At 35.3% G+C, this 13,137-nt stretch overlaps 1 protein-coding gene across 1 annotated transcript in view; it reads right to left on the reverse strand.

Annotated features, from left to right (window-relative positions):
• DNA2 (DNA replication helicase/nuclease 2) overlaps positions 1 to 13,137 on the reverse strand; it is a 56,516-nt gene that overhangs the window by 20,172 nt on the left and 23,207 nt on the right. The window contains exons 8-10 of the mRNA XM_090279412.1: positions 4,293 to 4,410; positions 3,279 to 3,444; positions 1,678 to 1,872 (exon numbers count right to left, since the gene is read on the reverse strand). Coding sequence (XP_090135538.1) covers positions 1,678 to 1,872; positions 3,279 to 3,444; positions 4,293 to 4,410 — 479 coding nt within the window. The remainder of the gene's footprint in view (positions 1 to 1,677; positions 1,873 to 3,278; positions 3,445 to 4,292; positions 4,411 to 13,137) is intronic.

Below are 13,137 nucleotides of genomic sequence, written 5' to 3' on the forward strand. Positions count from 1 at the left end.
GAAATAGTCAACCAGTACAGCATGAAGAAACAAGAATTGAAAAAACAAGGAGAGGCTTAGGAAACTCCAGGACAACTTTAAACATGCCAACATCTGAATTATAGGGGTGCCAGAAGGAGAAGAGGAAGAGCAAGAAATTGAAAACTTCTGTGAAAAAATAATAAAGGAAAACTTTCCTAATTTGGCAAAGGAAATAGACATATAAGTCCAGGAAGCACAGAGTCCCAAACAAGCTAAATCCAAAGAGGACCAAACCAAGACACATCACAATTAAAATGTCCAAGGTTAAATATAAAGAGAGAATCTTAAAAGCAGCAAGAGAAGAGAAGAGTTATCTGCAAAGGGGCTCCTATAAGACTACCATCTGATTTCTCAAGAGACTTTGCAGGCAAGAAGGAACTAGCAAGAATTATTCAAAGTGATGAAAAGCAATGACCTACAACCAGATTACTCTATCCAGCAAAGCTCTCATTTAGACTGGAAGGGCAGATAAAGTGCTTCCCAAATAAGGTAAAGCTAAAGGAGTACATCTTCACCAATCCATCATTATATGAAATGTTAAAGGGACTTATTTAAGACAAAGAAGAAGATCGAAACTATGAACATTAAAATTACAATAAACTCACAACTATCGATAACAGAATTTAAAAAATAAAAACAAAAACAAATTAAGCAAACAACCAGAATAGGAACAGAATCATATGTATGGGGATCATTTGGAGGGTTATCAGTTGGAATGAGGAAGGAGAAGAAACAGGGAAATGAAGCAGAGACTAAGAAGCATAATTGGCCCTGGCTGGTGTGGCTCAGTAGATTGAGTACTGGGCTGCCAATCAAAAGGTTGCCAGTTCGATCCCCAGTCAGGGCACATGCCTGGGTTGCAAGCCATGTCCCCAGTTGGAGACATGCAAAAGGCAACCACACCTCCATGGGATGTTCTCTCCTCCTCTTTCTCCCTCCCTTCCTTTCTCTCTAAAAATAAACAAATAAAATCTGAAAGAAAAAAAAAAAAGGAGCACAATTGGTAGATACAAAATAGACAGGGAGATGTTAAGAATAGTATAGGAAAGGGTGAAGGCAAAAGAACTTACACGCACGACCCATGGACATAAACTAAGAAAGCTGGGACTAAGGGAGTTGAGACTGCTGGAGGGAAGGGGAATACTGGGCAGAGGGGAGCAAAGGGGAAAAAAATTGGGACAACTGTAACAACATAATCAATAATCAATAAAATATACTTTAAAAAATGCACACTGATATGACAGCTGTCACAATACAATCTAACAAAATTGTCTCAAATGATGTTAAGGACAACTTAGCACTACTAGAGCTACAATACAGAAAAAACTAAACAAATTTTTGGCCAACCCAATACCTTATGATATACTCAATTACCTTATGATATACTCAAGTTTATACTTTTTTCACTGATAAAAAAGGACTTACTTATATTTTTTAAAATGAGATTTCTAGAGGCATATTTATCCTACTGAAAATAGCTAACAATAGTGTTCTACTTAGAAACAATTCATTGATAGCCATCTGGAATTATCATGAATATATGAAATTGCATGTCTTTAACATGCTACATAATCTGTATTTGTCATGAATTCCAAATGACATCCCAATAGCTAATCCAAATTACTGAAGTTTTACTGTATTAAATGTACGACTTACATTTCTGAAGAAGGCATCAACCATATATTTTGGTGATTCTTTTTATTATCCTTTGATTGTGACTCCAGAGTTAACATTAGACACCAAAGGCTGAAATACTCCAAGTGTGTAAGCTTGAGATGTTGGGTTTCTTCTTTTATTTTGGGCAGCATGCCAATCGGGACTGAACTGTCATCCATCTGCTGTTCAACTGCTCTAAAAATAAAGCTCCAAGTCAAGATGTGTACAAAATATTTCACAGGCTGGCTATAAAATGAGGTATTTCTAAAATAAGTACAGCCCTGACTAGTTGGTTGGGCATCGTCCTGCCAACTGAAAGGTTGCCTGTTCAATTCCCAGCCAGGACACATGCCTGGTCGTGGCCCCGTCCCAGGCTGGGGCAAGTGAGAGAGGAAACAAATCAAAGTTTCTCTCATACATCAGTGTTTTTCTCTTTCTCCCGCCCTTCCCCTCTCTCTAAAAAAAGTTAAATAGTAATGTAAATAAATAATAAAATAAGTACACATACACGATGATCATCATAAGTTGTAACTACAGCCCCTAATCTTCTTTAAATGTCATTTCAATATTTTACAAGCCAAACGGCTTTTTACAAAGAGAAAACACTCAAGAGTCTCAATACTGCGTGATTTTGCCTTCAATGACTACAGCCCCAACGACTACTTAAATTCGGTATACTCTGGTGTTCATACCTGTAGGTCACAAGTTTGGGCTTTTTCTACAGCTAAATTTCTCAAAATCACAATATTTGTACATCCAGCTCTATGCCATAAGGAAGTCAACATAAAACTAGGAGAATCATCTGGAATATCAGTTTTTCTTAATGTTAATTTTTAAATTTTATATAGAAACAAATAGGTCATAGGATAGCCTACAAAACATTGAGAATAAAACATAAGATTTCAAAACAAAGTGTTTATACTATAGGCCCAGATTTCCCATTGTTCATGATCCTCTGCTGTTAAGAAATCCTTTGATACAATAGTTTTAAAAGTCCTTTCTGTGAATTTTCAGGCTGAATTAGAATTTTGGTTCTGATTTGATCTTATTTCCTAGTCTGTATTTATATCTAACTACTTTTTTGTGCCCTTCAAAACTTTCACTGGCCTATGAAGGTTTATATGTAACTGTTTATAAGCTAGCTAAAAAACTTCCATTATGTAATAAAATAGACATATATAAATAAGACAAGTTCACTGGATCATACTAAACTGTGTATCTGGATGAAACAATTTCCCTGTTTTTAACTACAAAAGGCCTAAAATTAAAATAGCAACTAAGAAGTGAAAGACATCTTGAAAAAGCCATTTAAGTTGTATTATATTTACAATGTCTATACTACATAGATTTTTCTTAACCAAAGTTTAAAAAGCAGTCTATTATTCCCCAAGGAAATAGGCTTGTTATAAATTATGAACTATGCTTTTTTCCCCCTAGAACTAGACGGAGAATAACTAAAATAAAATCATTTTACAAATACACCCAGAAAAAAAATGACTAAAATGAAATCATCAATGCCTGACCAACCAACAATGTTAAATCATTGTGAGTTGAGTGCATACTTAACTGAAATTAGTATTTTTGGAAGACAGTGTGTTTACCTGCTATAAAGAGCACAGTTGCCCACTTGTGAACAATATTTACAGGTTTGCTGTTCCTCAGTTATTTGTGGCAAAGGAGTAAGCTTTGTCTTCTCCTTTCCAGTAGCTGGTTTGCTAATACGGTGAAACAAAGAGAATGCCATCTGGTTTCTTAGTCTCAATAATTCTATGGGGGGAAAAAGGTGGGTGTCTTTTAAGAATTAAGTAAACTTTATTATACAATATATCTTTCCCATTGCATAACTTCCAGATTCAAAAACATTTTTAAAAAGGAAAGAACTACATTCATATTTCCCACTACACTAGAATAACCACTGTTAACATTTTGGTATAATTCCTCCGATTTTTGTTCACTTGATAAATTCTTTCAACAATCATGTATGTCTCATAACTAGTACATATTGTGAAGTTGGTGTTTTATTAGCTGAATGCTAAGTATAAATATAGCTATCTAGAGTATAAGATAGGAAGTTTAAAATAGCTTTGTATGATAAAATTTCAAAAGGTTAATGTTTTCAACTATACTATATATTGTTAAAATACTTTTTTAAAAAATGCCATGACTACAAATTACAGCCTAGATTAGGCCTAACAAGTACAGTGAGCTACTGTCAGGTATAAATACAGGCACACTTGTTTCACTGCACTTCACAGATGTTGTGTTTTTTTACAAATTGAAAGCAAGACCCTCCACCAGCAAAAAGATTTTGACTTGCATGATGTCTAGTCTTTTTAGCAATAAAATATCTTTAAATTAAAGTATATACATTATTTTATTAACATAATGCTATTATACACTTATTAGACTATAGGATAATGTAAGCATACTTTTTACATGTACTAAGAAACCAAAAAATTTGTGTGACTTGCTTTATTGCTATATTCACTTTACTGTGGTGGTCTAGAACCAAGCCTGCAATACCTCCAAGGTATCCTGTATGTATCACCAACAGTTGAAGGTTAAAACAAACAAACAAAACCCAGAGAAGTAAAATTGAGAGAAAACAGCTCAACCTCTTTTGTCAAGATGGTTGGCAGGCACAGCGTACATCTGGCCAGTCTTAAGGTAGAGGAGCAGGCCAGCCTCTGGATCAGCTCTTCTCTCTTGACTTAGCAATGTATACAGAACAAGCTGTGAAAACATTGTACATTTTGTCAAATAAAACTTTAAATTTCTGCTTTCCCACACAAGTTTTGCAATCAACATATATTGTAATTTTAAAATCAAAATATCAATTACGCTATTTCTATTTTGAAAATGACATGAGCCAAATTAGTAAAGGTAACACAATAAATTAAATGTCAAACATTTAATTTCCACAAAACATAGTTTTTGCTTCTCAGTTTTACACAGACAAAAAAGAAATATTTCAAATTTTTCTTAGTAAATATTTAGGTTTCCAATAAATTAAAGAGAAAATTTAATCAAACTATGTTTTACATTTTGAAGTTAACAGTTTTTAGACACTATTTTTCCTGTTTAAAATAAGTTAACTAAACACTAAAAAACATATTATTTATGTCATAGTACTGTGGCAACTAAGTCAAACTAACTCAAGAGTTTACTATTTTTTTCAGATCTGAGACATTATTAACTACATTAGGTTTATGGGGTGCTCTTCAGAGAAACCATCTAAGACAAGTTACAAATAGCTCCTTCAGTCCATGAAAACACCTTAGCAGCAAGACGAAGTCATTTAGTCATATACAACCTAATAATAAGTTGATTTGTTTTTCATGCAATCTCCAATATTAAAATATTTTATGATTTATGAAGGCCCAGTCTTTAAATAATAAAATTCCAAAATAACAAGATCAGTAATTATAATTAAGATGCCTAAGAATAATGTCAAATTATAATTATATTCTGGTTTTCCAAGCTATATTTAAAATATAATGGTTAATTTATAGAAGATCAAAAGTATTATTTGCAGCATAAATACTAATTATATCTACAAATTCATCATTAGGTGCACAAATTGACAAAAAACAAAAATGAATTTTGTTGATTTTTGGTTTTTGCTTCCACCAAAAATAGTGGTGTTTATGCAATTAGCAAGTGTAATGGAAATAAAGAAGAAACTCCAATATATAAATTTTGCAAAGAAAATACAACCCCAGATACCTCAATGTTCAAGGACATTTATAGAAATTCTTATGGTTATCTCAAATGTTTACAAACTAAAATGTAGAAACATTCCATCTTACGAAATAAGCACACAGAAGTTTGATATTTTAACTTGATATCCTAAATTCATCTGTATACATAAAGTTCATAGGAAAGGCTGTTGCTTCAACATTTGAAGCTATGAAGCATATTTTGGGAGGGCTTCTTACAAGTACCTTACTGTGTTCCCTGACACAGTATAAATGCCAAATAAAACTTTTTAAAATTAAAGTGAACTCATAAATAACAGGGTAGAACCTTGGGGCTGTGGACCAAGGGAGTCATCCAAAACTAATGGTCCTTCTATGTTAGGTTTTTCCCTCAATGGGAACTGAGGCAGAGGAAGAGAAGTATATAAGACTCTGCTCCTCAGACTTACTACAAGGGGAAATTATCAGAAATGAAATTTCCTGAATATTAGGATAACAGAAAGTTGGATTGAAATTTTAAAGTATTATTATAATTCAACTATATTACAAGTTAAATAAGATTTTATGAGCTGGTTTAGGGACCACAGCTCTATATAATATTTTTCCTTTAAAAATGTATTTCAAATGATGAATCACTGAGTTAGAAATAAACTTTGGGAATACAATACATTTATAAAATAAAGATCTTCTCTAATTGAAATTAGTTTATAAGGTTTTTCTCTATTTCCAAAGTGAAAATTTCAAATCTTCTAAGAGAAATCTCTTTCCTCATCCCCAATATCTATATAATTCAATTAATTACTATAATTATTTTTAAAATGTTTCCTCATTTTTTGCACAATGAATATGCAATACAAACTCCAATATTTTTGTTTGACTCTGGCTCTACTCAATCTTTTTTAATACAAGAAATACTATTCTCTCTTATACTATTTTATGCTCAAAAATTCTTCCTGCAGCTTCTCAACTTGCGAAGATAAAAGTTCCAGTTGAATGAAGTTAAACATAGTAACGTTCTTTGCCTTGAAGACACTACAAATTAGAGCAGAATTTTAGAAGATTTCTAAAACTACACCACTTTAGACACTGAAACACTTCTATATTTTTCTTCCTTTTAGCATTCAAAAGTGATTTAAAACTTGTCCGTAAAAAAGTTAAAAATGTACAGTCTCATGTACGCAGGACACATTTTTTCAAGTCTTTGGCATGATTTTCCTTCTCCAAGAGGGCTTTAATCTAGCCAAGTATTTAGTTCATAATATCAGCCATTTCGGTATTATCAAAGTGAAAAGTTCATATCTACTAATAGGAAAAAGCTATTTTTTCCCACTACCTCTAATATCTGTAAAATCTAATAATAAGTGAAAAATAAGATTACCTTACTTTTTCATTCCCAAATGAAAAAAAGCTTTTGTGAGAACTTAGGGTGTTTGGTACACAATTAAGAATGGCAGGAGAGATTTAATAAGAGGAAGCCCTTTTTAAGACAACAAAATGGTGGTTACAAGAGAGGAAGTGGGGTGAAGGGAGGATGAAGAGGGTAAAGGGGGTCAAATACATGGTGATGAGGGAGACTAGATCTTGGCTGGTGAGCACTCAATGCTATATACAGATGATGTATTATAGAACTGTATATTTGAAACTTATATGTTATTAACCAATATTACTCCCCATAAATTTAATTTTAAAAAAAGAGAAAGCTCACCCTGACTGATGTGGCTCAGTTGGTTGGAAGTCATCCCACAAAGTGAAAGGTCATTGGTTCCATTCCTGGTCAGGGCACATGACTGGGTTGCAGGATTTTTCCCTAGTCGGGGTGCATACGAGAGGCAACCAATCGATGTTTCTCTCACATTGATGTTTTTTTCCCTCTCTTTCTCCCTCCCTTTACCACTCTTCAAAAAATAATCAGTTAGACTGGTACATGATCTGACACCACCAGAGGCAGATCCAGGAAGTGCAGATCATTCTAAGAAGCACCAACAAACAATAGGAGTCACAAAAATGGGGAGACAGAGAAACAACCTCCCATCAAAAGGAAACGTAGAATCCCCAGAAAGACTGCTAAATGAAATAGAGGGGAGCGAACTATCAGATATGGAATTCAAAACATGGATTATGGAGAAGCTGAATGAGCTCAGCGGAAACTACAAAGAACTCCAGGGAAACTACAAGGAACTCCAGAAAAACTACAAGGAGCTCACAGAGAATTACACGAGCATGAAAAAGGACATAGAAGCTATCAATAAGAGCCAGGAGGAAATGAAGAATACGATCTCTGAATTGAAGAACACAGTAGAAGGAATTAAAAGCAGGCTAGAGGAAGCAGAAGATCGGATCAGCGAGCTAGAGGACAACCTACACAAAAACTCCCAGACAGTGCAACAAAATGAAAAAAGACTGAACAAGACTGAAGAGGTTCTAAGACAACTGCAGGACAACATGAAACGTAATAATATCCGTATCATAGGAATTCCAGAAGGAGAAGAAGAAGAGCAAGGGATAGAAAACCTCTTTGAAAAACTAATGACAGAAAACTTCCCTCACATGAGGAGAGAGTCACTCAAGTCCAGGAAGCACAGAGGGTCCCAATGAAGATGAACCCCAACAGGCCCACCTCGAGACACATCATAATTAAAATGGCAACATTCAAAGACAAAGAGAGGATCCTAAAAACAGCAAGAGAGAAACAACTAATAACATACAAGGGAGCTCCAATAAGGCTATCATCAGATTTCTCAGCAGAAACACTACAAGCCAGAAGGGAATGGCAAAAAGTATTCCAAGCAATGAAAAACAAAGGCCTACAACCTAGAATACTATACCCAGCAAAGCTCTCATTCAAAATGGAGGGTGAAATAAGGAGCTTCCAAGACAAAAGAAGGCTAAAAGAATACATCTCCACCAAACCAGCAATGCAAGAGATGCTAAAAGGTCTGCTCTAAGAAGATAAAGAAACAGAGAGAGACAGAGAAGAACACGAGTACAAAGGGGAAAAATGACAATGAATAAGTACTTATCGGTAATAACCTTAAATGTAAATGGATTAAATGCTCCAATTAAAAGACATAGGGTAGCTGAATGGATTAGAAAGAATGACCCACATATATGCTGTCTACAAGAGACCCACCTTAGAACAAAAGATCTACACAGACTGAAAGTAAAGGGATGGAAAAATGTATTCCAAGCAAATGGACATGAAAAAAAAGCCGGGGTAGCAATACTTATATCAGACAAAACAGATTTCACAGCAAAGTCCATAAAAAGAGACAAAGAAGGGCATTTCATAATACTTAAGGGAAAAATCCATCAAGAAGATATAACCCTTATAAATATATATGCACCAAACTTAGGAGCACCCAAATATGTAAGGAAACTTTTGAAAGACTCCAAGAAAGATATAGACAACAACACACTCATAGTAGGGGACTTTAACACCCCATTGTCAACAATGGACAGATCTTCGAAGCAAAGAAACACCAAAGATATGGAGGCACTGAACAACACTCTAGATCAAATGGACTTAGTCGATATATATAGAAGTTTTCACCCCAAAGAAGCAAAATATACATACTTCTCAAGTGCACATGGAACATTTTCAAAGATAGACCACATGGTAGGACACAAAACAAGCCTTAACAAATTCAAGAAAATTGAAATTATATCAAGCATCTTCTCAGATCACAATGGCTTAAAATTGGAAATCAACCTCAAGGAAAAAACTCAAAAACATTCAAACTCATGGAGAATGAATAACATGCTATTAAATAATGAATGGGTTAACAATGACATCAAGGAAGAAATCAAAAAGTTTCTGGAAACTAATGATAATGAACACACAACAACCCAAAACCTATGGGATACAGCGAAAGCAGTCCTAAGAGGAAAGTTCATAGCAATACAGGCCTACCTAAAAAAGCTAGAGGAATATCTAATAAAAAATTTAACCCTACAGCTACAAGATCTAGAGGAAGAACAACAAGCAAAGCCCAGATCAAGTAGAAGGAAGGAAATCATCAAGATCAGAGCAGAATTAAATGACATAGAGTCTAAACTAACAATTCAAAAGATCAACAAAAGTAGGAGCTGGTTCTTTGAAAAAATAAACAAAATTGACAAGCCTTTAAGCAGGCTCATCAAGAAAAAAAGAGAGAGGACCCAAATAAATAAAATCAGAAATGAAAAAGGAGAAATCACAACTGATACCACAGAAATACAAAGGATTATAAGAAATTATTATGAACAACTGTATGGCAAGAAATTTGACAACCTAGAGGAAATGGACAGATTCCTGGAAACCTATAGTCTGCCCAAACTGAATCAAGAAGAAGCAGAAAGTCTGAATAGACCAATAACAGCTAGTGAAATTGAAGCAGTAATCAAAAAACTCCCAGCACACAAAAGCCCTGGACCGGATGGCTTCACAAGTGAATTCTACAAAACATTTAGGAAAGAACTAACTCCTATCCTTCTCAGACTATTCCAAAAGATACAAGAAGAGGGAAGACTGCCAAACTCATTCTATGAAGCCAGTATAACCCTAATTCCAAAACCAGGTCAAGACACAACAAAGAAAGAAAACTACAGGCCAATATCGCTGATGAACATAGATGCTAAAATCCTCAACAAAATATTGGCAAACCGGATCCAGCAACACATTAGAAAGATCATACACCACGATCAAGTAGGATTCATCCCAGGGATGCAAGGATGGTTTAACATTCGTAAATCAATAAACGTAATACACCACATAAACAAAATGAAAGACAAAAACCACATGATAATATCAATAGATGCAGAAAAAGCATTTGATAAAGTACAACACCCATTTATGATAAAAACTCTCAGCAAAATGGGAATAGAGGGAGCATACCTCAACATAATAAAGGCCATATATGAGAAACCTGAAGCCAACATCATACTCAATGGGCAAAAACTGAGAGCATTCCCCCTGAGATCAGGAACAAGACAAGGATGTCCGCTCTCCCCACTCCTATTCAACATAGTCTTGGAAGTTCTAGCCACCGCAATCAGACAAGAAAGAGAAATAAAAGGCATCCAAATTGGAAAAGAGGAAGTAAAACTGTCATTATTTGCAGATGACATGATAGTGTACATAGAAAACCCTATAGACTCCACAAAAAAACTACTCGACCTAATAAGTGAATTCGGCAAAATAGCAGGATACAAAGTCAATATTAAGAAATCAAAGGCATTTTTATACACCAACAATAAAAACTCAGAGATAGAAACTGAAAGAAAAATTCAATTTACCATAGCAACAAGAAAAATAAAATACCTAGGAATAAACTTAACCAAGGAGGTAAAAGACCTGTACTCAGAAAACTACATAATATTGAAGAAAGAAATTAAAGAAGATACAAATAAATGGAAGCATATACCATGCTCATGGATGGGAAGAATCAACATCATTAAAATGTCCATACTACCCAAAGCAATTTATAGATTCAATGCAATCCCTATTAAAATACCAGCAACATATTTCACAGACCTAGAACAAATACTTCAAAAATTTATATGGAACCAAAAAAGAGCCCGAATAGCCACAGCAATTTTGAGGAAGAAGAACACAGTAGGAGGAATCACAATACCTGATATCAAACTATACTACAAGGCCACGGTAATCAAAACAGTCTGGTACTGGCATAAAAACAGACATATAGATCAATGGAACAGAATAGAGAGCCCAGAAATAAACCCAGGTTCATATGGTCAACTAATATTTGACAAAGGGGGAAAGAACATCAAATGGAGTGAAAAGAGCCTCTTCAACAAATGGTGTTGGGAGAACTGGACAGGGACATGCAAAAAAATGAAACTAGACCACCAACTTACACCATACACCAGAATAAACTCAAAATGGATCAAAGACTTAAATGTAAGCCGTGATACCATAAAAGTCCTAGAGGAAAAAATAGGCAGGAAAATTTCAGATATCCCACGTAGCAACATTTTCACTGATATATCTCCTAAGGCAAGGGAAATAAAGGAAAGAATAAACAAATGGGACTACATCAAACTAAAAAGTTTCTGCTCAGCTAAAGAAAACATCAGCAAGATGAAAAGGAAACCAACCATATGGGAAAATATATTCGCCAATGACATCTCAGACAAGGGATTGATCTCCAAAATATATAAAGAACTCATACGACTCAACACCAAGAAGACAGACAACCCAATTAAAAAATGGGCAAAGGACCTGAACAAACACTTCTCCAAAGAAGACATACAGAGGGCCCATAGACATATGAAAATATGCTCAACATCACTAGCCATCAGAGAGATGCAAATAAAAACCACAATGAGATACCACCTCACACCAGTCAGAATGGCCATAATCAACAAATCAACAAACAACTTGTGCTGGAGAGGATGCGGAGAAACGGGAACCCTGGTGCATTGCTGGTGGGAATGCAGACTGGTGCAGCCACTATGGAAAACAGTTTGGAATTTCCTCAAAAAACTAAAAATGGAACTGCCTTTTGAACCAGCAATTCCATTACTGGGATTATATCCGAAAAATCCTGAAACACCAATTCAAAAGAACCTATGCACTCCAATGTTCATAGCAGCACTATTTACAATAGCCAAGTGCTGGAAACAACCTAAATGCCCATCTGTAGATGAGTGGATCAAAAAACTGTGGTACATTTACACAATGGAGTTCTATGTAGCAGAAAGAAAGAAGGAACTTCTACCATTTGCAACATGGATGGAACTAGAGAGAATTATGCTTAGCGAAATAAGCCAGGCAACGAAAGAAAAATACGTTATGCTGTCACCTATTACAGGAAACTAATGAACAACACAAACAAATGAGCAAAATTGAACCAGAGGTGTGTAAACAAGGAGTAGACTAACAGAAACAAGGGGGGAGGGGGGAGGGAGAAAAGGGGGTAAGAAGGGGAAGTGTAAAATCAAAGAACATGTATAAATGACCCACAGACATGGGCAACTGAGTGGGGACTGAATGTGGGGGAAGGGAGGGGCAGGATACAGGGAAGCAAGAGGGGAAAAAAAAAAAAAAGAGAGACAACTGTAATGGAAAAACAAACAAAAAAATTTTTTTTAGTGGGGGAAAATGAAAATATGAAGAATGGAAATGCCAGTTCAGTGAATATTAGGACAAAGATTTTCCTTCACGTTGTATATTTTTCTCCCTATTTGATCTCTCCAGAGTTTGGCATTCTAAACAAGTAAGTAATGACTTAAGTTTCTTTGCATAGACCTAATAAGACCAGTTGTTAATAGAGGTTCCTTTTTCTGAACAAGCCTTTGACTGGAATGTCAAACCTAAAGGAGACATGCTTGGGCTCATGTTGTTACCAAAAAGCCCTAAGGAACTGGGAATGACTTTCAAAGGTAATAAAAGCCCGCGAAATAAAAGGCCTGCTGCCATGGTTGGTTGTGCGGTCCACAGCAATCTCTCCAGGGAAGGAACGAAGGTTGTTTTCCTGAAAGATGGCTAGAAGGGACCTTAAGGCACAATGGAAAACCAGAAAGACTTGGAAAGGACAGGTGTGTACAGGCAAGGATGAATGCCAGGTATGTGGCCCAGCTTCTGTGCACTGAAGAGCAGACTGAGGGCCACCCTAAATGTTCCTTGGGTAAGTTCCAGCAAAACAGAACTAAAGATCATAAGTGATCATTTGCTGCTCTTGTTATGCTTATGCAAATGAACAGGATAAATTAAAAATGGACTTAATGTAGTCCCTTTAAAGACAAGGAGAGTAATCTTAGG

The sequence above is a fragment of the Furipterus horrens genome, unplaced genomic scaffold (genome assembly GCF_987537825.1).
Source record: "Furipterus horrens unplaced genomic scaffold, mFurHor1.1.pri manual_scaffold_5, whole genome shotgun sequence".
NCBI classification, from domain to species: Eukaryota; Metazoa; Chordata; class Mammalia; order Chiroptera; family Furipteridae; genus Furipterus; species Furipterus horrens.